Source organism: Corapipo altera, unplaced genomic scaffold (genome assembly GCF_003945725.1).
Source record: "Corapipo altera isolate COAL_440 unplaced genomic scaffold, ASM394572v1 64, whole genome shotgun sequence".
NCBI lineage: Eukaryota > Metazoa > Chordata > Aves > Passeriformes > Pipridae > Corapipo > Corapipo altera.
The window spans coordinates 2,159,456-2,187,281 of NW_020884893.1; the positions used below are offsets into that span (position 1 = coordinate 2,159,456).

Genomic DNA, 27,826 nt, shown 5'->3' on the forward strand with positions numbered 1-27,826 from the left:
ACAAAAGAGGTCTTTGACATGTGTAATTTCCAGCTGCTAATGTGCAATCAATCTTGCTATAGGAAAAAGGTTTATTTCCTCTACCTGCCTTAGATTCCCACCTGAATCTGAAGTCTTGTCTTTTTTCCCATTGTACTGAGTCTGCTGTCCATGTCCAGCAGTCTCTGCTCCAATGAAGAATCCCGGGTTACGTGCTGGCCAACTGGTCACAGTGACAGCACGAGAACAGCCACTGAACTGAGTGTTTCCAGAAACAGGCAAATGGCTGCCTGCCACAGGGCAACAGTCCTTCCAGGGATTTGGGTTAGGCAGCAAAGACCACTCCTGGAGCAGCCTGAAAGGCCTCATGAGATACAACGTTCATGCCGGCAAAGCAAAACGCAGCCCCAGAGTTTGTGCCTAAATCATGTAGATGACAGTGCAGAGTAAATTTATTCAACACTGTTTATTGAACAGTTTTTCCATATGCTAGAAAACAGAGAGAGAAGAAATAAAAATTATAAACAGACACTTCTTCTCTCAGACAGGAATCTTTGCACAAGGGCCAAATTACCAAATTAGCCTGAGAGCTAATACTGAGAGCTGGAAATTATGGGAGAGATGAACCAACTGAGAGTAAAACTCCCAGCAATGCTTTCCCTAACCACAAATGAAACTTTAGGAGACATAAGCAGCCTCAGTTTGGGGAGCTGCTTTACTTCACATTCCATCCAAGCCTGACAGTGTTGACTACAAGCAGCAGGCATATACTGATAGCATGTATTGAAGACATATCCTGTTCTACGATTGCTAATCCAGTTCTTCTGCAAACCTGAAAAGTTCCATAAAACTTTTAGGTGGCTCCTCCAATCCAAAGAAAATGTCATAACATGCATGTCACTCCCAGGCTTCCAATCATTTCATGGTTTGTGATCAAAGCAAATTGATTATATTGATTTCCCAGTCACATCTGGGAGTACCTTGTGTGAGGTATGAGGGAGCACAGGATGTGGATAGCAAGGTGTGTTGGGCACAGAACCCAAAACCCACACAAAGCTGGTGCCACCACACGCCTGTAGGAATCTCTGTGTGAGAGTGGGTAGTGCAGCAGGGTATCCAGTGCCAGCATGCTGGACTGTGAGAAGTTATAAACACAACAGCCACATTTGCATCGTAGAGACAATTTGCAGACAACTGGCATGAGGCAGCCAAATGTCTCCTTTACAACAATGCCTAATCCACACAGCACTGTGGTAACAAAAGCAACTATGAGCTTTGCATCAGCTCTCTGTATCTCTGCCCTGCCAAATGCTAACAGAAAAAACTGCTTGTTGTCCCTTCCACAGCAGCACCAACACTGGCCAGCCTTTCAAATCCAACCCTGCACATATGAATAACCTTCAAAATAATCAAAGGGACACAGCTTTGGAAAAAGAACCAAGTTAAAAGGAACTAGCAGAATGTTATGACAGCATCAGTCAGAGAGGCTATCAAAATAACTACCTCAGTCAAGGGCTTCCCTCAGCCTGATTTCATATGCTGAGGCAAATTGGTACTGGAGTGGTAATGCTACAGAGGAGTCAGAATGACCTACTTTCACTCCCTACAAGCAGGGACACATCGTAGTCCCTACTAATATACACAGTTCAGTTTAAATCATGTGCTATAATCTGAATATTGCTATAGTCCTTAGAGTAATAAAAAAAAACCAAAAACCTAGTTTACATAAGCATCTTTAATACATGAGCATTTCAGATAGTTGCCAGAGACTCAAGAGATGAGGTTTGATCCCAAAGAATGTGTCTCCTTTCTCTTGACTCCTTACTGAAGTCATATCTCCTTTACTTCTATGAGTTTGGCAGATTATGGTACAAGAACCCCATTTTGGTCTCACAGGTTATGAATTTTGCAGATCTGATGTTGCTAAATTCAACAAAGCATCCTTTGCATTCCACTAAGGTCTTCTTAAACATGAAGAAAGTCTGCTCCCATTCCAATACTCAAAAAGTATATGACAAGGGAATAAATGTGACAGTTTTATCCTAATCCATCAAATCACTCACACACACGCACACGTTCCAGCCTAACAAATTCCAAAATGCTTTCAAAGCTCTAAATGATGTTTCAACCATATTATTCACCTTCTGACCAGAAGCAAGAGGCAAATGGACACACAGCAATAAGTGGGAATTATCTCTCACCAGCACAGGTTACTAGATATGCACAATTACGTGCAAATTGCCATTAGGAGAGTAGGTAAGCTTGTACTCTGCCTTACCCAAAAGAAAACAAAAATACTTCAGAACCGTCTAGCCAGCCCACAAGGTATCAGTCCTGCCTCCTTTTGGGTGTCTCCATACTTTGAAATAATCCAGGAAAAACTGATCAGGCACATGTAATTTCCCAAAGCAAAATAGGAACTGTTTGAGGTTATCTGGGCAAAAGATCACGAAAAATTCAAGCAGCAAACAATGTACTTCCAAGTCAAACAAAAATAAGTTCCCAGAGCCTCTCTGCAAAGCACTCAGAGCTGGGGCTGGGGAAGAACCCCCTGGCTCAGTAGAAAGAGGTCTGTGGACTCAGCACCATGAAATCGAATAAAACTCTCTTTGTGGAGCATCCAGGGGAGAAAGACAAAGGGCCTCTGCCACCGCAGCGCTTCTGAATGACACAGTCCTCCAGCACCTCCAGCTCTCCTCCCACCCGCAGCAGAATCCCAGGAAACTGAGTGTTTATTCATGACTTGGGCTCTGACCATTTTCTCAGTTTCTCCCTGCATCCTCCAATGCCCACTAGTTAACAATATCTTCTTTTAGCTCTCCTCTTGTCTGCCACTTCCGCATTTAATTGCAAGTTCATGGGTATAAAGTGGCCTGAACAGCTGAACTAAGTCATCTTGATTTGAAGGCTCGCTTTCCTCATAAAAGGGGAAACAGTTCTTTCTCTGTCCTTCTGTCTGTCTTCATTTCCCTTTCCTTGGCCACTTCTCCCCTTCCCCTTTCCCCCTCCCTCTCCCCCCAGTTTTTCTCTTTCCTATTCCCTCTCCCATCCTCCGTTTCTTTCTGTGCCTCCCTCTAAATCAAATTCACACTTCTCAGAGATGTCAGTGTGTGCAGGGAAGGGAAGGCAAAGCTCTCAAATGCTGGCACCTGTCCAGAAAATGGCTCCCAGGCTTGCAAAGCCATTTCTAGTCTGTGTCAAACTGTGGTTGAACACAACACCCCTCACCAGCCTCTGCGCTGAGCACGCGGGCAGACAACTCGTGTGACAACAGAGCTGTCTGAGAAGGGAACCTCTGCAAAGGTGGGATCCCCTTTGTGTCCTGTGGCAAGGGAAAACCTGCAGCCCGGAGCTGTGACTTCTGCACCAGTTAACTCAGAGGAGGAAGCAGCAGCACAGATAAACCACACACTGAGTTCCCCATTGCAACGTGAATTTTGACTGCACCAACATCACCTGCTCTCACTCACTGGGCAAAAGCAGTTTATTAACACCGTAGTGTGTAAAAAAGAAAAAGGAAAGGAAAAAACCACATGGCAACAGGTGTCAGCTTGAAAGGACCTACAGTCCTCACTGGACTCTTTTCTGACAGTTACCATGCCAAAAAGGGGGAATTCTGGTGCCAAAACCAAGAGCTGTAGTAACACCCCCATTGCCCAGTGAAACCTGAGACACAAACCCCCAGAGCTAATTAGTTAATTGGGCCATATGATAAGCAAAATTTCACCTCCTTCTTCCCTCTCCCCTCTTCGCAAGCTCTCCAGGCATCTACAATGCCATGAGTTTATGCAAAAATGGAAACTAGTGGGAATTGGAAGCGTGGAAAGTAGTTATGACTTCCCTGCTAATAACAACAAAAATTATTAAAGCTATCTTTTTGTCGTATTTTATTCCAATTAGTTAAAAAGCAGTGAAGAAGGGAGGAGGGCTTTTCAGCAAGGGTTATTACAATACTGAGTGTTCTGCTGTGAGAAAACACAGTGGCTCATATTTTTTATGTGGTTGTTTGAACCCATATTGACATGGAATTAGAAAACTCTCCCTGATTGCAGGGAGATGTGATTTAAAATCAACCTCTGCAAAGTTCACTTAGCAGTAAACGCACGAGGTACAAAGGAAGGGCAAATCTGCCCCTTAAGGAACCACTTTAGCACTGTGCTGACCTGAGGACAACTTGAGGCAGTCGAGCCATGTCTTTGCAGAGCTGCACCAAACCAGGTAACACTGGCAGGCAGGACGAGCAGGGTGCTTGTCCGTGTGCTCCCTGGCTGAGTTACACACCCAGCCACGTGTGTCCGAGCCCTCACAACGCTCCCAGAGCTGCACACGGAGGGGCAGGACAACAGCAAACTCCTCCAAGGAACAGATTTCAAAACTGCCCTCACTTATCATCTCCTTGTCAGAAGAGGCCCTTTTCAACAGGTCATTACTGCTGGGATGGTGACTCTTCATAAGACAGATGAGGCAGTTCTAACTCTTCTCCCAGTCCTACATACCAATTTTGCCAAATACTCAAGCAGTGCTCCACAAATACCAATGGTTTCTGGTGTCACAACTTTTCCCAGAGCCTACTCTTACTAACATGTTGTCTGAAGATAATTGTGTTGCTTTTGGGTTGGAAGGTTATGGAAACAGAACTACCAAAAAACCACAACACCAAAGCAAGGCAACAGAACAACTATCCTGCTGCAGCAGAGAGCTCCAGCCTCTTCTACCGAGCACTTAACACCCAGCTGAGGTTTTATCCACTGAAACAGAGAAGCCAAATTGCCTCAACAGTTCTTCACATCAAGGCATGTATCTGTTCACTCCTTGTCAACAGGGGCTGGAGGTTGCCTGGAGGAGGCTTTGGGTCACTGTCCTACATATTTTGTGCAGTGTGGCACTAACACTCAAAAGCAGGTTTTGCCAAGTTCTGCTGGCACTGAATTGGCAGAAGGTGATGATAAAACATTTCTGCTTTGCAAGTCTTTTTCACGGTGTAACCACTGGGATTTGAAAGTTCAGGACAAAAGCCATTTGCGTTGTTTTTCCACCCCACAGGCACTAGTTATTCAGTCTTCTCAAAGCTAGCTAGTAATGGACAAATGTATGGACAAACCAGAGTTCTGTTCCATGGACAGGCACAGGCCAGGCCTTCCATGGAAGGTGACAATGCCACCCATGCTCCTCCTGCTAATCTGCCAGCACGACTTCTACCTGGACAACAAGCAACTGAATGTGTAAAACCGTCAACTGTGGACCCACAAATGAACTACATGACAAACGATAACAGAGCAGAGGCCTATCAACCATGAGAATTTAGCTGTCTTTAAAATCAGTTTCTCTGGGAGTGGGGGTGCAGACAGAGGTATTTTAATTCTTTGTCTTTTGAGTTCTCAAATTTTCAGGGCTGGTATACTCTGATTCCACAAGCTGGTCCCATTTCCCTGAGGCACAGACTTCACCATATTCCATCACACACCTCTGCTCTACAACTGTGGGGTTTTTTATTCTGCTCTCCAGAGGCACAGCTTTGCAAAACTGAAGCTGTAGAGACCTCCTTAAGGTCTTGTGTGATAATCTGCATGCTTAAGAAAAAATGCTAAGGCACACTAAATGCCACAGATTTTTTTTGTCAGTTTTAAGAACAAAGGAATGTAAGCACATAGAGAGATAACAGAGTGAGAGAAAAGGAAAAGAGGCAATATATGAATTGCATGAGATTAAGTCCACAAGAGAAACCAAGAAGGACTTTGTGCAAGCTGCAAGTGGTCTTGGGTAGCTTGGATCCACCCAGGCAGCACAGATACCATTAAACTGGCTGGCACTCAGGAACTGCATCCCCTACTATAGCCAGAACTACTGTCAAATGCCTCAATACAAAGCTAGTAATTACTACTAATGGTATCATTAATTGTCATTTACTACATAGCGTAAAATAGTATTTTGTTCTTATTAAGCTCAAAGAGCACTAAGTCTCTCTAAAGCAATTAAAATAACAAGTAAGTGTAAGCAGCTTTTAGACATTGTCTGTGCTGCTGTGGCAAACACAAGGATCCAGTCCCACTGACTCGAGGCATTTAAGGAAGCACAGCTTTGATACTGCAAAAATAACCAGAAGTCCCGAAAGGAGATCTCCCAAAAACAGCCCATCAGGCATATGGCTCGGGCAGATCATATCTTGCAAACAGATTTCAGAAGCAGACTTTAGAAAACAGCACCATCTGGATCAAATTTGCAACTCTATCCATAAATAAGGAGGGACAGCTTATGGCACCACTGCAAGTATATTTATAAAGTGTGGGAATACAGGGCTGGAGGCAGGAGTGTGAGGGGGAAATACTGTCTACAGGAGTGAAAAATGCAGCTGAACCACTAAGGAAGTGGGGTGGGGAAGCCACTTCACAGCAAAACCAAACTACCCACGACAAAGAGGAGTGGAAATGTGGCAGCTGGATGTCCCAAACATTCAGAGAAAGGTGAGAGCAGCCAGGTTCTGGAGCTAAATTGTAACCTATGAACAAGGGCAAAATTCTTCGGACTGCACAGCAAACCTGCATTCTCCAGTGGTGCTCCTGTGCAGAGCCAGCAGAGCCAGGCATGCAGGGAACGCTGACAGTGTCTGTTCCCCCAGGAGAACCAGGAAAGAGAATTTCAATGTACAACTGAAAATGGTCCAGTGATTTATACCTTTGAGAATCCAGGCAGACAAAGCACACTGTTATTCTTTTGACCCAAGTGACTAGCCAGAAATGTGAGGGAATTGCACACTGTCCCCGTTAGAACGAGAAAATTCTTAATCAAGTTAGGTGATTTTGCTTAACGTGACAGAGGATATTATTCTGATAGTCATGTCACAAATCTATATTGTCATCTTATGGACTGCCACAGAATCTTAAGTCACCGTATTTTTAAAAGGACAGACTTGAAACTACAAATAAAATAACTTACCTGGTAAAAAGGGATGTTCTGGGAAATCATTTTACATTATTAACCTCCCCCAAATGTGAAACACCCACCCAGTATCACAGGATACTCCCCATGGTACTCCTTCCCACTGCTGCTAACAGCACCATAAAACTGGATTCCACATTTTAATTTTAGGGAAATTGGTACTTCCAAAATCACTTTTGTTTCACTTGTTTTACTTTTTTTTTTTGTTTGTTTCCCCAACAAAATAATCCACATTTTTTATGTATCTTTAGGGATTTGTTCTGGTTTTAAATATGGCTGGCTTTTGAAGAAGTTGGGGGAACTTATCTGGATTGACTTACAAAGATAAGTCCTCTTTATTTGCTAAGAACTGCTAAGTGATATAGGACACCCCTCCTCTTGGTTACCCCCCTCTGCTGCTGGAAGCTGCTGTCCCTGCTCTCAGCCAGCTTATGTGAGCTATTCCTCTGCTTCAGCACAGTCAGCCCTCTCAGTTCAAGGTACCAAAGGAACACCTCAAGCTAAACTCCCCAATTTTACACTCAGCTATATTAAAGAGCCCTCACAAATTTCAACATGAGCAAAAGGATGAGGGTCATGAATACATAAAGTCAGGTAACAGGAAATAATCAGTCAGGAAAGCTGCCTAAAAGCAATTTAAAAAGCCCTTGACTAATTCCTCTCCGCTGTTTAAAATCAAAGAGTGAAAGAAATCAGGACTAAAAGAGACCAGAAAGCCACCCTGTAACTGAGGCAGGCACACAGCATCTTTCACACTTCTGCCAGCAATCTGATCCATTCATTCTCAACAAGAACTAGTTTCAGACACTTTATAACATTTGCTTTACCTATTCCACTGTTTCATTTTCCTGGTTTTTTGAAAGCATCTCCTGATTTCCTCAATTGCTGCAATGTAAACCCATTACTTCTTGTCCTATCAACTATGGATCCAGTGAAGAATTTACTCTCCTCCTCTCGGCAACCTTTTCAGCCTGAGCAATCCACATTCATTCGGGTTTTGCTTTAGAACACTCCTGTTGTTCTTTTCATGTTCTGTCCTCACACACGAGGGCCAGGTCTGTCACAGGCACAGACCACAGAGCACAGGCTGTGGGACCGGGCGGCTCACTGGGCGCTCTACGATCACCGCGCTCGTTTTCGGAGAGCGGAGCCAAGGCCGTGCACCCCGACCAGCCCAGCACTCAGCAGGACATCCTGGGGGGCACATCCACACAGGGAAACACGGACTGGCTCCCTGCCCTTGTACACAAACACTCAGGGTGTGCAGGACAGGGTATGAAGTGGTGTGTCACACAAACGGCGCTTCGGTTTCTCCACGTGCTAATGACTCTTCAGTTGCCTTTGAAGGGAGAAGTAGATCTTAGTTCCCTGAGTCTGCTGATTGGATTTTTTAGCCTTTTTCTTCTCTTTTCAAAAATCCTTTCTTTCAGCTCTCCTCCAGGGGCATGCCTGTGCCTTACTGTGCCTACTCTTGCCTCTGCTATGAGCTCATCTGTCCTCCAACAAAGAAAGCTACCACCCAGAAATGAAGAGAAATGCTTTCTTGTTGCTCCCTCATACCCAGCCCTTGGAGCAATCATCTTACTCTGTTTGAAGTCATTTCTGCCTCTGAAGCACTGGTGGCCTCAGATTCCTCCAATAATTTACAGATTAAAATTCAAGGCAGCAGGGATTGAAGTTTCTACCGTGTTCCCACCACCGAAGCGAATCTATACCTCCCTGGCATTTTATTAAATGAAAGATTTGCACGGTGATATATGAAAAAATAGCAGATTTTTTTGGTTTCTTTATTTTGATTTGTTTTGCTGAAGAAACAGCCACTGCACCTGGAGAATTCGAAACCTGGAAAGCAGATATGAGCTGCTGAGGAGGAGCACACTCATCTAATATTTAGCACCACACTCTTTATGCAAGAATACCCTCCATAACTCACTTCAGATTCTGCCAAGATTTCCAGCTCATGCATGCTTTAGCAGCTGTACCACACATCAATAGCTTATGAGTTTAGAGTTATGACTGCTATGTAAACTCATCAAGACCCCACTTAAATCAGTAATAGCCAAGAATACACTATAAAAAAACAAGAACCCCATAACTATATTGTAGTCTAGAAGGTACCTCCCATTAATAAATGGGGAAAGTATATCTCTATATCTATATATGTGGTGTGAGAGGAACTATCTTGGCATAAGTTTTAGAAATTAAAAACATAAACACATAGAAAGCAGAAGGAATTTACTGCCAAACAAGATTTTTAGGTAGGACTGTGCAAGTGTTGTAGCCAGACCTCATTCCTTCTCTTCCTGGACAGCAGGCAGGGTGCAGACCCCTCTGCTGAGTGTGCAGGCCCCAGCCCTGTGCAGGTGGAGACTTGCCCCAACATCCTCTTTTTGTGCAGGAACAAACCTAATGGAACCCCTTTCCTCTCCCGTTGTGTATTTATCCCTCACTGCACAGAAATCCTATTTCAGAGATGTTGCAGAAATATTTGCACTCCTGCATTTGTAATACTGCCTGCAAAGCTAAGTTTTTACATATTTTTCTAGTCTGTTCTCTCACAATTTTCTTTACATCTTTGAGTATATAATTCCCTTATAAGCAAAATGACTGAAAAACTTTACATGAAAGGAAAAGAAATTTTATTTCTCAAGAGTTCGTGGCCCCTTGAAGAGTTTATCCCCTTGAAGGTTAAAATAAGCCCTAGTCACTTTGAAAACAGTTATTTCATGCTATAATTGCTACACAGGCAGCTCCAACCAAAGCAGGCAAATGAAGAGTAAGAGTAGGTGAATCCTCAAAAAAGCAGCTTTGTGCAAATAACACCAAAAATAACAAAAACACCTGTCACACAGCTCCGAAGATTAAATTAACAACTTTTCAGCATTCTCCCTGAATTCTGAATCAGGAGACCTTCATACAATTACTTTCCTCAAGTTCTGGACCCATGGCAACTTTCTGAAGTTGATGCCATCCAAGATTAAAAACATTCATATAATTGTCCCACACTAACCCTCCCCTGCCCACACCTGTATCTTCTCGACAAGAATGTGGAGAGCTGGCCTTTCATGGTTCCTCTCCATCTCTCCTCTGAAAGATATTCTGACTGAAAACAATGAGAACTTCTTCACTGGGTACGAAATTTTGGTATGCACAACATGTACAACTCACTCAGATCTCAGTGCTGACTGAAGAAAGATGTGGAGAGAAAACTTGCTACAGCATTTCACTGCATGTCTGAATTACCCCACATCTGAAATCTGAATTTGATGTACAGCTTTTTTCTTCCTTCTCCCACACTCCCTACAAACAGAATAACTCCACAAACAAGGACAAAGTATGATAAAAGGATTGCCTCATGAGGCACAAAGTCCCCTCTTCAGAAGTGCTCTTATCATGAAGCACCAAACCTTTTTCTTCCAGGTACTCCAAAGCACATCAGACCTTTTGGAGAGGCGACCCTGAATCCTGACAGAGTCACAGAGCCTCCCATGAAGAAGTATGTGCTGGAAATCATGCTGAGTGTCTGGCATTGTGCATCCTATCCAAAAGCTTCTAAAGGTAGCAGTTGCCCCAGAAAAACAGGCAAATTTGACAAGTGAATGTTACCTAGACACAAGGGACAGGGGGATTTGGAAGTAGCTCCTGTCACTGCCTGGTGTTTTGACTGCTGGGAAAGAGAGGCTTCTTTTTCTTTAAGAGAAGATTTGTGTAATGATGAGTGAAGACAGAAATTATTCACTTAGCCAGATCCCACAGAAATGCACAACAGAATGGGCAGGTAATACATCCTTAAGTAAGAAGCTCTGCAATTAAAAGATGATGAGATTTCTGTCACTAGTGCCACAGCTGGTGTTATCATCTGACGGAAAAAGGACACTCAAGCCCAAATTACTCTCCATATACAAAACAAACAAACCAAAAACAACAAACCCAAAAGAACACCTTAGAAATCTGTTTTTACTTCATCCAAAAGTCTCAACCCTTCTAACCAGTTCCACCAACTCAGCTGAAACTTGCTTACACAGCAAACACAAGAAAATAACATAAGCCTAGAAAACAGAAGCAGACTAAGACAGCACATTTCTCTTCCTTCTTTGAAACTGTCACTCAAATATCATCCGTATTTAACATTTCCTGATTCTAAAATGCAAGGCAAATGCCTAATCTTCAGCCACTCCAGCTGCCATCCCACAGTCAACTACAAACTGTTAATTAATGTGCACTTGGACTAAGGACCGTGACTCCCATTTGCAAACTGATACAAATGAGAGAGCTGAACCAATTTTTGCCCTCTAATTTCTGTTCCTTCCTCTCCTGAAGGTTAGACCTCTCTGACAAGACTGTACAGAATGTGCTTCTGTTGCTTAAACGCTGCCCTCTACAACTCAATATTTCAGCATTTAAACAAACCACAGAGGCTTTTAATCTGCATTTCTACAGAAAGCTGTGGCAGCTGAGGATACAAACCCCAGACACCCCCATTCACACCACGGGACTTGACTCCAGCAATGGGGCTGGGCAAACACACACGGTGAGAGTTGGTACAGCCACCCCACTTAAATGTGCTTGCAAACACAGAGCAGAGCTCTAAGCAGCAAATAAGAGTGAAATTGGTGAGAATATCTTCTAGTTTGGACTACTGTACTCTAAGATAATTACATGAAATACCACATGAAATCCAGGGTAATGGCATATCACATACACCAGCATTTCCAGTTGCTTGCAATGGCCGGGAAATACTGAAATTATGATCCCACTCTCCCTCAAAATCTCACCAAAAGAACCTTCAAAAGGTTCAATAGTATCATGGTTTGCAGAGAGGTGTTATGCTACTGCTTTTATTTTAGTACTGTGTTAGTTTGAACAAAGCAGTCGCGGGCCTCCGAGATTCAGAACTTGTGAACAAAAATCTTTTTATGTGAAAATAAGGAGAATTTTTAAGGACAACACCCAACAAGGGTGTTGAGTGAAGATATATCTTCAAAATTAATGAAAAGAAGGCAGATGAAGCCTTAAAAGATCAGAAGTGCGCAGAGAGGTACAAAACATACCAAAAATAAATCGTCCTGTCCCTAAGGCCAGGTTTGTGCAGTGAATTTCAGGATTCAAATACTTCTTTAATTTACTTTCAAACTTCAAACTTCAACTCTGAACCTTGAAGCTAAAAAATTACAGAGGAAAAAACTTCCCTTCTGAATATACATCTCTGAAGTTCCAGCTCCTCACCAAAAAAACAAGTACAGAGAAGCCACACAAGTGAAATGTTCTATATACTGACTTTTATAACAACTTTTTTGAAATCTCTCCTTGGATTCAGCCTGGCCTTAGACAGTTTTGTTTCGCTTGGCCAGACAGCTTTTCCCAGTGAACGCAGGGCCAGCACCAGCAGTACATTCTAACCACTGACACTTTCACTTCACTTCTAATTTTATACCCTTTGTGCTCGATGTGTGCTGATTGCAGAACTCAGGCTTGCACTTACTGCCTCAGAAAGTCCTTCTGCAGAGCGTGGGGAAGGGTTTGGTTCAGCAGCTCGCACACAAACAGACAGGCAAGTGTGAAACTACCAGATGTCCAAGTGTTTGTACTTGCACTTGCTGAGATTTTAGCATGAGCACAACTGTTCAGACAACTGCCACTGAGTCATTCTGAGAGCCAACATAACTTCTTTGTTTACATTTTTATTACTCCCTCAGAGCAACGGGAAGGTGGCTGACTGGCAATTCCTGAAGGGCCAAGACTTACATTCTACACCTTATGTTCCCATAGGACTTGGGCAGGAAAACTCCCAGCACAGTCTCTTGCATCCAGCAGAGGTATTCCCAGAATGGAAAACTGTTAATGCCTCCCATTCCCATTGATTCTTTATCTGTGCACAGGGACTGTCAATACTGCTTCTGGTTATGCCTAACAGTCCCCCTGGAATTGAGCTAAGACCACCAATTCATCAAGCACTAACTGCCAAGGATGTGTCAGCTGAAGGTTGCCTGAAGGCTGAATTAAAGAATTAACATTTTTGTTGCACTTTTTAACAAAAAAAGTCGTGTAGCTCATGTGACATCTTTTGCTCAGTTTTTTCTCTAGAAGAGGTAAGGAATGGACACGAGGCTCTGGTACCTGCAGCCTTTGCACAACTCATTTTGGGTTTCTGCACCTCAGTTTCTCCTGCTAAATACTGTGTGTCTGTTTTGAGATGATCCACTCAAAAAAAGTCCTGCATAAACAGAGACCAGTATCTTTATTATCAATGCACTTCAAAGCAAAATTTTCTTCTTCTCTAAGTGAAATAGCCTGAACCTTTTCTTTCCACTGGCTTAAGCTGGTTTTCGACACCATGCTGCCCGAGCAGCTCCCCCAGAACCACATGAAAAGAGAACTGATGTCATGCAGCCTTGCTTCCACCTGGACGTGGTAATGCTGCCACTGCAATTTTGTTCCTGCTTGCTCTTTGCAAATTTCAGTTCCTCTCCTTGGGTGCTGTAAAAAAAACTTTGATTCATACTTTACTTTCCAAATATTGTGGCTTTTCTTGTGCAACTGCTTAAGAAAGATGCACTGGCCTGTATTGTGCAAAAGGATCTCTTATGACACACTGCATGCACAGTATAACAGACAAAACCCATCAAGAGCATGGCTGCTCTTTCTGGCTTTATTTTATGTCAAGATGCATATTAAGCTGTTTTTAAATAGGGAAGGGAATGGAGGTCAGAGTGGAATCACCAGATGTACCTCGCTGTTCATGATGTTCATATTCTACATGCAGAAGGTGCTGATCCTGCAAGGTGACAGATACCTGCTAGAACAGACTGAGCCTTCCCAGCTCCCCCTGGGCTTCTGCTCCCACAGATAAAAGTCTGCAGAGGTAGCAGAATGCTCCAAAGGTGCTCTACCAGACATCATGCAAAACAGAGTACCACCCTACATAATACTTCTTTTTTGATTTCCCCCTGTATTCTGTGTAACTGCAGAAAACTTCCAGCACCCTTCACCAACAAATCCATCCACAAAGCAGAAGTTTCATCAGCCTGATCTGCTCACCATGCCAAAAATCAAGATGTAGCTGAGTACTTTAAATGTTTAAAGAAAGAACGGCTTAACAGTCAAAAAAGAGGAAAACATACACTTCTTTAGGGGCTGTTTTGCTCACTGAATAATTGCCCCATTTGACCAACATACAAAAAACCCAAACTCAACCAAGAACATAAAGCAAAGAAAAGTAATAAAAACTGTGCACAATTGGTAATTTATAACAACAGGAACTGCCCACAGCTGACTTTTTCAGAGAGCCATCATAGCTGGTGAATAGTGAAAGACTATGCAATGATGTCATATGTCTGCAGTGACCTGTCTTTTTGACTTCTTTCATTCATTTCTAAAACAAATACTCTTTCCAGTTAAATTCAGTTCAAAAGCCTTGACTATATTTTATATCTATTGGTCCAATTTTGTTTCTAAATGCTTCTTGCTCTTGTTCCCTAACCTCTAAGTGCAGTTATTCTGGCAAATGCTATTTCTAAGGGCTGAAGGAGGAACACACAGAAGTGAAAAAACCCACGTGCAGTGAGGTTATCTGTCCTTGCACAAGGGCTTTGCAATCATTGTAAAGGAAGGCAACAGCACACCAAGAACGTGGGGCAATGTGACTTGAATGCAGCACAGTCCTAGAAGTTCAGTTCTGGCAAAGCTGGAAGCCTCAGTAAAAAGCCCAGCAAAACAATTCCTGCAACACTGAATGTACCGGGTTTCGTGTCTCCTGTACCATTCAATGACTAAGTTAAAAACTCCAGTGGTACTTCTGTCTTGTATCAATAACTTAATTGGTAAGCCTCACTTTTCCACTATACCTTCCAAAACAATCATCTTTGGTCCTAACAGCCTGAAAATCATTACTTATTTACTGACAAGTTTTCAGGACACATTCTTTCTCCTCACATGTGAGCAGAATACTGGTGCCAACGCAGAGGAGGGAACCTGTATTTGCAACAGGGATCATTTCCCACGTAAAGTTTTAAGAGGCAACAAAGGAGCCAAACTCTGTGAAAAGTGTCTCCTTAACAAATATGTATCTCTCCTTTTCCTGTTGAGGGATCATGCCTCTGACAGACCAATGCTCACAGCAAACACACTTCTGCAGCTCTCCTTGAAAAACTTCCCCTGCTGTTCTTCCTTTATTCTGTGTCTTGTCAACACCCTCTCATCACAAACAGCTGCTTCCCATCTGAGCTGACTTCTGAGCACAGTTTCAGTAACACAACACAGACAGAACCACCAGCACCCAAAGGGACACGAGCTAAAAAAAATATATGCAAGTGTCCAATGATTATTGTTTGAAGCCTCTGATTTTCCTCAATAAAAAGGGAAGTAAATAAAAGAGAAATGAGCAAGCACTCTTCATATGAAGGACCAAAATGCTTTCAGTCTATGATATCTCAGCTCACAACTGTCAGTAATGATACTCTGAATTAGGTAATTAACGTCCAGTTCCTTTTTATGCTGTCCTGAAGCAGTCTTTAAACTAAACTGTATTTCTTTTCTGTCTCCCCTGCACATTAAACAAAATAAAAGACCTCAAGTAACGACAACAGTCAGTAATGACAGAAGTCTAAGGAAGGCTGACAAAACATATTTCTAGCACCTCTGGCCTGGCATGTAGGACTTTCACATAACAACAAAGCATCAGAAATAAATGCAACCACATCAGCCACCCTCCCAGAAAAGCTAACCCTGGGCCTGGGATTCAGCTCTGTTCTGCCAGAGGGCTGTTCTAGCAGGATGTCCCACAGCCTGGGGTGGGAGCTGAGGCCATGGTGAGCTCCAAGGGCTGGGACGTGGGCCTGAGCCTTGCAATTCTGGAGAAAACTGGTAAAAGGTTTCCTGGCACACTTTGGCCTGGGCCTACCAGCATTGTCCCAAACAATTCTCAGGCCTGGTGCCAGATAGGACAGACCAGGACCATTCCCTACAGGGAGTCTGAATGAATCCATCCTACTTTGAGACTCACATTGCTCAGTGGTACAAGACAAGACCAGATCATGCCAGTTGGCCTCAGGACCAGAGAATAAAGCCTGGCACTATTTTGTTTACTACATTTGTAGCTGAAGTCTCTTGCTTAACAACACAGAGCATTAACCACTGATCAGCTCTAACAGCACAGATAAACTTTTGCCTCCCTGCCTTTTCCTCTGTGACCTACTTATTAAGTAGCCTACTCATGTACACCTACATTAGGCTTGTCCATCTTTCCCAAAACAACCTGGATTCTGTTTAAGAATCAGGTTTCAGAGTGCAAAACATTTTACCAGGTCAAAAGTTTTACAGCTTTCTGTTGCTGCCCCTTCACACAAAATGAAAGGGGCTTCTTTAGCCACCTAGTGATGAGGTTAACAGCCAAGGCTCCCTGTGAGGTGATGCATTCAAAGCAGTTGCCAGATCAGACAGAAAGCCCCATGGGACTGAGACTTTGCTGTGTAGCTAAAACCCACCCACCTCTCTGAGATAAGAATTTGCATTTTACTGAGTTCTTATCAGGAGTCTGTCCCCAAAGCAGGGCCCTCCACCAGTGACACACATTTTGAGTATCATGGAACTCCTCTCATTGTCAGCTTCCTCAGCCTCCAAAATAATCCCCTGAATGCAAACTTTTATGTTTTCCCCTCTTTCCTGACAAGTATTTCCCTTGTGTATCCCGTGATGGGTTGTTCCAAATTACCCAAACCGTGGTTAGCATGCCAGAAGCGTGAGCAGGCAAAACTTTCAGGACAAAAGTGTTATCACTGCTGTGATTTACTGCAGATAAAAAAAGGTGTAAAAGGATGTGGATGGTGTTGTTAGGATTTTTTTAAACCTAAACCCACTCCGTCATGTACAAAGGCATGTAAAGTCTGACAGCCATCCACTAAATGAGTCTCATGGGTTTAAAGCTGTTTCTTAATAAATTGCTCAGACCCCAAAGATAAGCATCGCTCCTTGGTGGGTCACCAGTGCAAAGGACTGTACCAGCCTCCCTCTTTAGAAGTGGTGCTCTCAGGGAAAGGGTGAGCAACGTGCCTTTCAGGGATCAACATTTGCTTATTCTGACACACAGGGCCAAGAGACCTTAGCAGAAAGGATGTGGCTTTGGTGTCACCAGCAACAGCACTGGTGCACAACTAAACCAGCAGCCTGGTTTGTGCAAGTCAAACTCCGGGACCGATCACATCAAGTTTCACACCCAAAACATGCAACCAAACAGTTCCTAATACATGCTTGAAGCAGGAGCCCTGGAAATGTTGGTTCTATCACTCAGAGAGTGGCAACTTAACAACTGACAAACCCACAGGGAATATATAATCAGCACCCTGCATATTAGATGGTTTGCTCCCTTTCTTATTTTTTTTAACTGGAAGTGTATTACTGGGCCAAATAAATTGTGACTAATCTAAAAGATTTTTAATGACTAAACAACAGTGCTTGTTAAAAAAAGTGCCTTCATTTTACATAAAAACATAGTTTGGTAACCAACAAATTAACCTGTTGGCACGAGAACTGACCACAAACAAAATCAGAAGTACAAAATGCAAGTCAGGTTAAGAAAGGTCAGCAAATTTACTCCATGAGTCACAAGATATCAGATGAGTTGCAGCAAGGTTATTATTTGTATGGCTGATTGTGAAATAATTACAGCAATGGCAACAGCAGTGAGAATGACCCAATATCCTTACATGAACCTAAATATTCCTTTAACTCAGTTCCACAGTCCCATCATCTCAGTAACTACCCTAACCTTTAAATAATCAGGGTTTAGAAATCTATTGCCCTCCCTGCAACTCAAAGACATATGACATATGTAGGAAGTGACATTGCCAACCAGTTTGTGACAAGTTCCTGTGCTGACAGCAGTGGGTGGAAGGGCAGGCAGCCATTCATACACAACCTTCACAATGCCACAATGGTCAATACCTGACCTGCCTTTAGGTCCCCAGGTTCAAAGGAGCCTCTCAGAGCAACATCCAGCTTTGGGCAACCAGTGTCTGATGCCTGACATATGGTACTCAGCTGTGTAAGCAGTGAGTTACTGCTAAGAAGGAGGGCTCATTAGCTCATTACCACAGAGCTGTTTTCTCTTACTCTACTCTTGAGATCTGCAGTTCAAAGGGAGCCAAGGCCTCTTCAGATGAGTGGCATCTACAGAAGGGTGAAGGAGAAGTCAGGCATTTTATCCAGACAACCACCCTGAGGTTCTCTCCCAGCACAGATCTCTCTCTCTCTGCTACAGCTTGTCTGGATGATACATGCAGAGATAGTCTTAAAGCTCTAATCACACCTGACTAAGCAATTAAGCAGGAATCTTCATCAGCAGTAATATTTAAATCCAAGGCTTTGGTCAAGTTTTATGCCTGCTGTTGGTGCAATCCCCAGTCCAAGCCTCTGTTTGTGACCCAGCAGGGAAAAGCAGTCAAAGGTAGCATTCAGTCTGGATGAGATGGCTTTGCATGAATTGCATCCCTCCAAAAGGAAGTCTCTGTAGCAGATTGAGAAACGACATTGTTGTTTATTTGAAATCTTTCCTTGCCTCTGGCTGTTAAAGGCTGAGATTGCTGCAGTCATGCCCACTCCTAAATGGGAACTCTTCAAAATTGATAAGAAACATGATAAGATAATGATGCTTCCAGCCCATCCTTCAAAGAGACAGGGCTGGTTACTTCAACATGAGTTGAAAACAGAAAACAAAACACTGAAAGAGAGTCAAAAAGGGGGGCGGGGACTGAATGCCACACTAAAAGAGGAAGAAGTAGCAGTCACCTTATGCCACAGTGTAACTTTTGCATCCCTAATTCAAACAGCCTTCATGCACTCTGAGACAGCACCACCTCTGAGTGCACTACCCAAGGGATCATCTCTCAATTCAGAGCATTTAGCGAAACACTGCTGTGTAAATATAGACTAAGTATCCCACCACAATACAAATGCAATGGTAATAAGCAGAGGTATTAGGGAACTACCCATGTTTTCATGTCATCTAAGGCACAAAATAAAAGGGCCTGGCTGAATGATGATTGCAAAGCAACCTCTCCATGTAGCCAGAGAAACTGGGAGATGCAAGCATTCAGGACAATTTTAAAGATTTTATCCACAAAACAGGTTGCTGTAATCATGGCCATTGCTATTAGTGAATAAAAAAAACCTTCACAAACTAGATGAGTCCATACTTCTCTTTCCTAACTTGAAGAGTATCTCAAAAAAGAAGGTGAGGTGTAGGAGATTTGAAAGCCTTTGCCACAGTAACAGCCTGGTCCAACGAGATATCAGAGCTCCCATAAGGTTTCTGCAAAACTTTGTCATTAAGTTCCCATTTTCATGCACGAAAACTGATGGCAGCCTTTGCCCCTGAGGGGCTGGGGCCAGCAATACTCTCTGGTGGTGACCAGGACAGACTGCCATTTGCACAGGGATTTCAACCATCATCAAAATCAAAAACATACATTTATATCCTAAACCACTCTGCAACTGTGCAAGGCCTTTACCATTGCAGGCTGCAAAGCCATTTGAGGAGAACAAAACAGAAAAGTTGCAACTTCTACAGTTGCAAAGAAAAGGGAAATTCACACATAGTCCCTTATATTTTCTTGCAAGTGCCTGAAGCAGACAATAGGCAGGCAACAGAAATAAGTAATTTTTTGAAAGCTTCATCTGTCACAGACTCATCTGGGTGCCTGAAGGCAGACACTGCGCTTGGGAGATCCTGCTTTTCCAAGCTGATGCCTCTGGGACTGCCAGGGTCTGAACACAGGGAAGCTGCAAACTCATCACTCTCTTCCCCTTGAGGAGGGTTCAGTGTTGCACTTCCAGGGTACCCCCCAGAAGCCTAAATATGCAACTTCTCTCATAAATGCTATATGCCAGCACCTAGTCACAGTCACTGATATGAGCAAGGAGTTGTCCTCAAATGCAGATATGAACTCAGATAAAACTTTCTTAAGGCTCTGGCGTTTTGGGCACTAGTGTTCAGGAAATAAATAGATTAGAGAATCCAGATAACAGCATAAGAATTATCACAAGTACAATTAAATATTTTTTGAGAAAGTTAAACAATTTGACAATTTAGTCTAGTCTGAAATTAAATGGGGAAACATCCATGAAATATTTAAGGGTTTGACGCAAAGAGAAAAAGATCACCTACGTGCTCAGTGCAAAATAATATTAGATATTTAGGCATTAAGAAGACACTTCTAATAATAACAACCTTGAAACATCCGGATAAACCATCAGAAATTAAGCTCCTTACATATCAGAACACAATGGTTTGTCAAGATTCTCTCCAAGACGATTTTTCTCGATTCTGTGATATGTGGTTCTTCAATTTTACATTTCCCACCCTTGCAAATCAGTACTCCTGCCTCGGGCAGAAACACTGTGACCCGGGAAGTGGAAAATTAGCAAAGCTTTCAAACTTTTTCCCTTCCAATATTTCGGGACAAACAAGCTCCCGTAACGGGTATAAATCTGCTTCCTGCAAATATCGGCCACAAACGCTGTAAAAATCAAGCATTAAGCTATGCATGGAGCTCAAATAACTTCTGCTCTCCGTGATGCCGGGTTCGCTTTTTGATCCCTCTGCCCTTCCTACCAGAGCCCGGGGTGTCTGTCCCTCCCTTCCCCGCACTCCCTCAGCTCCCAGACTGCTATCGCAAGGGAGTTTTGTTGCAGAGGCACCAGCGTGGCGCTGGGAAAGCCCAGGGCAGCCAAGCTCTCCCTCCTCCCCCAGAGATCATGGCACATGTTCAGACAACAACTGGCATCCCTGGAGCGAGAGGGAGGGACAAAAGGCAAAGGGGCTGATTGATGAGAGCACTGTAACCAAGAGAAGGGAGAGATGCAGAGCCAGAACCAGGTCGAACACCTCACTCTGAAGGACGCAAGGAGGCCAAAGCAGGTCTGAGATAAAGGGTAACAAGGGTCAGATGCACATCGAGCTCAATGAGCTAAAGGAAATGAAGAGAAAGGAGTTTTAGTTCTCACTTGTGTGGCAGTAAACTGGTGCAACTACACGGGGGAGTTATTAATGTTTTCTCATCGTGGAAATTCTGTGAGAGTGCAAAAAGACTTAAACACCTTAATTCTTATAAAAAACCTGCTGTACTCCGAGGTAACTGTGACTTGTGAAGCCTCGCTGCCAAAGACGTGGGCTGGGCCCACGATTTTCAGAGTGACACATTAAGCTCAGACACACATGTCAGAGCAGGAGAGAACCTGGGAATCCTGTGTCCTTCCAGCCCTGCTCTGAGCCCTGTGGCTGTAATCTGGGCTCTCTAGACCAGGGGCTCAGACAAATAAATATTTTCAGAGCTTCCTCTTTGCTTTGTTTTGCTTTTCTGTTCTTTTCAGCTATGCTTCACCTTCTACATCCAGACTGTTTTCTTCACATTTTCTCTTTGTATCCAGGGCAAAAGGACCTTTTAACCTATTTGCACTACAGCCTTTAGCAGCAGAATTTGCACTATACTTAAGTCTAAACAGAAAACTCCACTAGCAGAATTACCAACCCCAAATACTCAAGAGTCATAACAAAAGCCCCTAAAAACTCAAGAGTGGGTTTTTTTTTGTTACTGTTCTATCTTCGATCTGTGCTTTACAACCAGAAGGGCTACAAACACAACATTTAAAATGAAAGTTGTGATCTTCCTCAATTTAAATACGTCAGGAACCAGGCTTTTTAAGGAAGTGTCCCATGATATTAAGACTAAACAGAAGAAAATCTTGATCATTTGCAGTCCCAGCAACTATAGGTGACCAACTGACCCAAAATAACAGAACAGCAAAACTAATTCAGATCATCTCCAACAATTTCCTTTTCCACCTCCTTCCTCTCCCCAGTTGCTTTTAGCTGTCTCATAATAAAGGAGCAACATTACCCAAACCATATGGTTCACCTTTCAGAATCAGCATTTATCTGTATCTGCTGGGGGGAAACAGGCAGAGAACAGGGGAGGACAGGAAACCACACCCCACAGCTGAGACAAATGGTTTGTGTGCTGCTCTATCTGAGCACCAGAGCCCCGTCTTGGATGCAAACAGCATTGTGAAATATGAAGAAGGAAAAAAAAAAAACCAAGCCTGTGATGTTTATCACGTTTCAAGATGGGTGGAGTGCAAAATCCAGAGATACTAGATCAATTACAACCATAAAGCAAGTAAGGAAAGGGAGCAAAACATAAATATTTTGAGTCTGTAGGATGTGGGTTAATGTATCTGATGGCACATCTTACCTAACATAGTTATACAATTGATAGGATTGAAAAAGACTTCTAGTCTTCATATAAAAATAAAGGATGGCATAGTATTAAAACCTAAAAATAGTACTGGTACAACTACTTATCCAACCTGATACCTATCTGGTAAGAACAATTCGACTTTCATACTGTTTTCATGCCTGCACAGAACAAACAGCAATTGCTCAAACTAAAAGTACAGCCTGTCATTCCGACATTAAAATTTACAAGTTGGTGGTTTGTCTTTGGAAAGATGAAAGAGACATATTTATATACAACATAGAGAACAATTTGGCTTTACATATTTGCAATTATCTAGGTTGTGGGAGCTGCATGTGCAGGTTAGAGCAGCGAAATTAAAGGATGGCAAAAAAAAAAAAAGTGATGCAACAAAATACCTACCTCTGCAATCCAGTGTATTGGATAATTACTGCTCCTACACTTCCACGTGTAATTCATATGATTATATCTCCAAACTGGTAAAACAAACCTCTAAAAAACTGACAGCTAACTGTTGTGTACCCACTATTCGGTTTATTTTTAGAACAATGGTCAATGAGCATTTCTGAAATTGCTCAGGGCTCCTGTACCTCCTTACTTGAAAGCTGGTCTTTAATTACTTCAGTATTAGTGTCACACATTTGACTGGGATTCTCTGGAATGACCAGGCAGCAGTCAAACAACCCACAGCCTTTCTGTTCTCAATGAACTGTGTGTGACTTCTCCACACCAATGACAGCACAGGCAAGAACAGTTACCCAGGGACTGGCCAAGCCCAAGGGCTGCACCTCAGCCAGCCCACAGTCCTGGGTGCCAGCAGACAGAAGCTGGCATTTACCCCACTGGTCATCCTAACTAAATTATCACCTGGCTTGATTCTGTCACGCAGAAAAGAAATATTTAAGATTACACAGACAATGCAAACACTTCTGCATAGGTTGCACCGAGTTAAAAGAGGCCTTTAAAGGATTAATTGAATCTTGACGTCTGGAGCCTGAAAATCCTTATGGGTGTATGATCCCACCAGAGACGTACAAAGAATTATCTGCCTTTATCTCTTTGAAGTTTATCTTGCTCCAGAAACTTTCAGTAAAGTTCCATTAGCTTCTGACAATTTTCCACTTTGATTCTCATTTGGTCAGTAGTTCTTTTAATGATCTTAGCAGCTCTCCCTGCTGCTTAAAAGGTTTGGCTGTGTAATCAGCCTTTATTGGTAAAGGTAGTAACCTAGCTGCATAACTGTAGTATTGTCTATTAATATTCCTGATTTACACAGCATTTCTTCAAGGAGGATTCCATATTTTGCAATACCACACCCGCCTAACAAAATGACACATAAGACAAGACACAACACAGCATGTGAATATTCCTAATCAAATCAGTAACTTCAGGTCATCAGATGTGAGTTGGTAGAAAAAAAAATTTTTCCCCTCTCAACCTCTCACTTTGAGGCTAAATGGAGGAAAATTAAGACTCCTGACATCATGATATGCATATAGTGTTATGGCTGTATTATATTACCATTTAATATAAAATCCAGACTCTATCCACTGGAATTGATCATCTCACCTCGTAAGATATGGAACAAACCACAGAAAAGCTACTGGGTTTCATTCTATCTATAGTTCTGATACATTATACTACAATACATTATATATATATACATACACATATGTATATATACATATAATACAAATATCAACAGGAGTACCAGAAACTAAAGAGGAGTAAAACTGACACGAAATACCTTCTTGTGTCCAAAATTAAATGAAATAAAACCGTTACAAATCACATACACAGTGAAAAACGATGGGAAATCTAAGTTAAATTTGCACATGTAACTCAAATTTGCCAAAATTACTTTAGGTATGAAAAATAACAGATTCTAGAGACTAAATGTTATTTAAATAGGTAAACATCTGTAGCATTTTCATTAAATGAGTGCAAAACTCATAGCAAAATGTTCTTAACGGTGACTAACACAATTATTATTGTTAGAAAAGAGAACTCAATGTTTTATAACTTTAAGTATTATGGGAGCTAAATATGGACCACAATCTTTTAGGCAAAGGAAACAAGGACTGAGTCCTCATGATTATAGTAAACCTACTTTCCCCTGCAGCTTTGTGGGAAAAGGTTTCAAAGCATAGGAAAAAAAAGAAAAGAAAAATGAAACCTTTCCTTAAACATCACATATGAATCTTCTAAAAAGGATTAAACCACTGTTAATAAATTGAAGTTACTTTGATTTATTTGCAAATGCATAGTATTAAATACTTAAGAGATTCTTTTACATTACTAGGGAACACAGGAAGCTGCTGCCAGCAAGCACCCTCAGTGCTCTGAATAAACCCATAGAATTTAGTTGTTTGCTTTTTAAAACATTGTTTATTGAGAATACTTAATGAGGACTAGGGCTTCAATAGCAAATATTTAACAAAGAGCACAGATTCCCTCACATAATCTTTTTCTAAAGCACAACTGTCCCAGCCTCCGTGGGGAAAACTCATTCTGGTGATAGAAAGATGAGATTTAGCCTCTCTTTATTTAATCCAAGCTACTGAAGTTTCTTAAGCAAAGGAACCTGCCCCCCACATGCCCTCTCAGCTCATGTTTGACAGGAACAAGTTTCCAGAAGATCTGGGCACTGCACCTGTCCCGCACAGAACTGCTTTCACTGCAGCCAAAATTGCCTCTGGATCGTACGGAGCATAAACCACTTCAGTACAACTCACACTGTGAAGAAACCAACCAACCTCACCCAGCCACGCTGGAGCGTTAACCTGGTGCTTCACCCCAGTGCACGTTTATTTTGTGCTGGGGAAGTGCTGCTCACACAGAACACGAGCTGGGGAGCAGGAGACCCGTGGGGCAGGAGCTGTGGCTCCTCTGCAGCAACACCAGTGCACTCAGGAGAACCACCTAATGGAGTAAAGTGCCTTCCTTTGTGAGGTCCAAGCAGAGCTGAGAACACAAGGTCCCAGAGCTGCAGCAGCACTTTCATTAGTGTATATTCATTTGTCATAAGGTAAAACTTTTGGACTACAACTGCCTATAGTCCCAGTGATTATGTGGATGATATTATCCTTGCATGCCAGCTCAGCTGCCCACCGTGGGAGGCAGGGCAGAATTCTCTCCCTTGGGTTACCTTGTTAGAAGGATTAAGTTATGGCTATCCATGCAGTTTATGCAGAAAATATTTCACACTCCAAATTTTATTTTTAAAACTTTCATCCCGCTACTGCTCTTCTTACCCTCACACAGTGCAGTAGGATCCTCATTCTCCTTTCCTGAGGGCTAACACCATTCCACTACCCAAATGCAGCTGAACAGAGATTCAGCCCATAAGAAATAGGTCAATGACTAAAGAAACTATCATTATTTAGGACAGCACATGAATATTTGACACGTGCATAAAGTTAAGCCTGTGTGTGGATGCTGTTCTAAACCAAGGCTCAGAGACTGGAAAGATCCCACCCCTCAGTGCTTTATTCAAACATAATTACCAAAACACAAACTCCACAGGGGGGTAAAGCTGCACTACCAGAACCAACGCCCAACACTCCAGCCACTCTACACCCAGTAACAAAGTGCCTCAGGAGGGCTCTGACTGCCTGCAGTGCCAGCCTGACACCACAGCCCAGTGTGCTCCATCAGGATCCCCTCCTGCCATTAGCCAGGGCATATCACTCACTACTGCTCTCATGAAAACTGCCAACTTAACGAATGTAAATAAATAAATGACTTTTTGGGAGGTTTTTAATATACGAAAATCCCATTAGTTAACTCTGCAAACACATTTAGCTCTAAGAACTGGAGCTAAAAATATATGTAGCTTGAACCTACAGTCTAGCCTGCAGCTGATAAAGTCTCAAATTCAGTACTTAGGACAGAGGAGTTTTCTGAAGGATTTTGGGTTTATTTTGTCTGTAGGGTGGGGCACTTCTGCAACTTGCAGCTTTTTTTAAAAAATCTTCTCACACGGAGACAGAACCACAGTTCTAAATGAAGCTAACTGGCACTTCAGCTGGAAGCTTTCTCAAATTAAAGGCTTTGAGTTCAACTACTGGAGAGAGAAAAGGAGGATTCAAGTAGAGACTAGTTCATAAAGCAACCACATCCTTTTCCTTTATCTTTTATGCTAGACAGCTTGCCACTTGGGTGAATCTGAAAAACATTGAAGACAAACTGATTTTTAAAAAAAACAAACAAAAACCTTGCCAGAAGGACAGGTCAAAAAGGGCTCAAGCCCAGTCAGATGAAACCAGAGTTTACTACTCATCCAGCAAAACACCAGAAAGAATTTCTGCCCTGACCAATCTTTTAGAAATCTCTGCAGAGACTTCCCTTGCTTTGATTCTTGATCTCTGTGTGATCAAATAGTTTATTCTTTTTTTTAAAATGGCATTTCTGTTATCTAGCAACTTTTACTGCAGGCTTTTCTAGTTATTTGGAGGGGTGTGGTGGTGTGCTGATGAATTCCACATCGAGAGCCTATATGGGAAAAAGGAAATATCCAGATGGAGTTTTTCTTCTGAACTAGCCCATGGATAATTTCAGAGGCGGGTATAATTGCCTCCACATGCACAGACACACACGGCCCAATCACATATTTATGTTTACCATTAAACCAAAACATATATAACATTTATTCATAAATAACCGGCAGCACGGAGAGAGTTTTCCACGTGGGTGTGAAAGCAACTTCTAAACAGCCGAAGGGACGAGGCACTCGGAGAGCAGAGCCGGGGCCGTCCGTGTCCCGCGCGGTCCGGGACGCTCCGCGCCGGCGGCCACAGCCCCGCAGCCCCGGCGGCCCCTCAGCCCCTCCAAGAGAAGAACAAACTCCCCCCCGGTGGAGCGGGCCCGGTCCGGGCACTTCCACGAGTTGTGCTGCCCCGGCGCTGCCCCGCCGCCCCCTCGCAGCCCCCGGCCCGCGGGGAGGAGCCGCCTGGGGGGCCCCCCGCCCGCCCCGCGGTGCCCCCGAGGGCGCTCCCCGGCCCCGCGGTGCCGCTCACCGACTGCAGGAAGCGGAGGGTCCCCACGTAGTCGCGCTCGGTGCTGAGGATCTCGTTGAGGACGCAGAGGCGGAGGCGCAGCTGGCGGTCGGTGTCCTTGGGGCAGCCGGCGGGCTCGGCGGCGCTGGGGGCGCCGGGCGGCGGCGGCGGCTCCATGGTGGCGGCGCGGGGCCGGGCGTTCCGCTCCCCGCTCTCTCAGGAGCCCCCCATGGCCCCTCGGCCCTGCCCGCCCGCGGGGCCAGGCGCTGCAGAGGCCGGGCGCGGAGCGCAGCCCGGCTGCGGGACACGCCGGGGTAGCGGCGCGGCACCGCTGAATGGAGCGCGAAGGGAAGCCCCGGCGGCGGGGAGGGGGAGCGAGGGGCGGGCGGGGAGGGAGGGACGGGGCGGGCGGAGGCGGCGGAGCCCGGCCCCGGGGCATGGCCGGGCCGGCGGCGGACAGAGGGGCGGCCGGGCGGGGCGGGGCGAGAGCGGTGGGATCGCGTCCCCATCACGGGAACCCCGCACACCCTCGTAGCCCCCCGTCCTCATCACCCGACCCCGCACACCCTCGTAGCCCCCCGTCCTCATCACCCGACCCCGCACACCCTCGTAGCCCCCCGTCCTCATCACCCGACCCCGCACACCCTCGTAGCCCCCTGTCCTCAT

General features: G+C 43.8%; 1 protein-coding gene across 2 annotated transcripts in view; it reads right to left on the minus strand.

Annotated features, from left to right (window-relative positions):
• PREX1 (phosphatidylinositol-3,4,5-trisphosphate dependent Rac exchange factor 1) overlaps positions 1–27,445 on the minus strand; it is a 145,669-nt gene extending 118,224 nt beyond the window's left edge. For both annotated transcript variants that reach the window (XM_027645996.1, XM_027645995.1), the window contains exon 1: positions 27,182–27,445. In XM_027645996.1, the coding sequence (XP_027501797.1) occupies positions 27,182–27,337 (156 nt within the window). In that variant the 5' untranslated portion in view covers positions 27,338–27,445. The remainder of the gene's footprint in view (positions 1–27,181) is intronic.
• Positions 27,446–27,826: the final 381 nt, after the last annotated feature.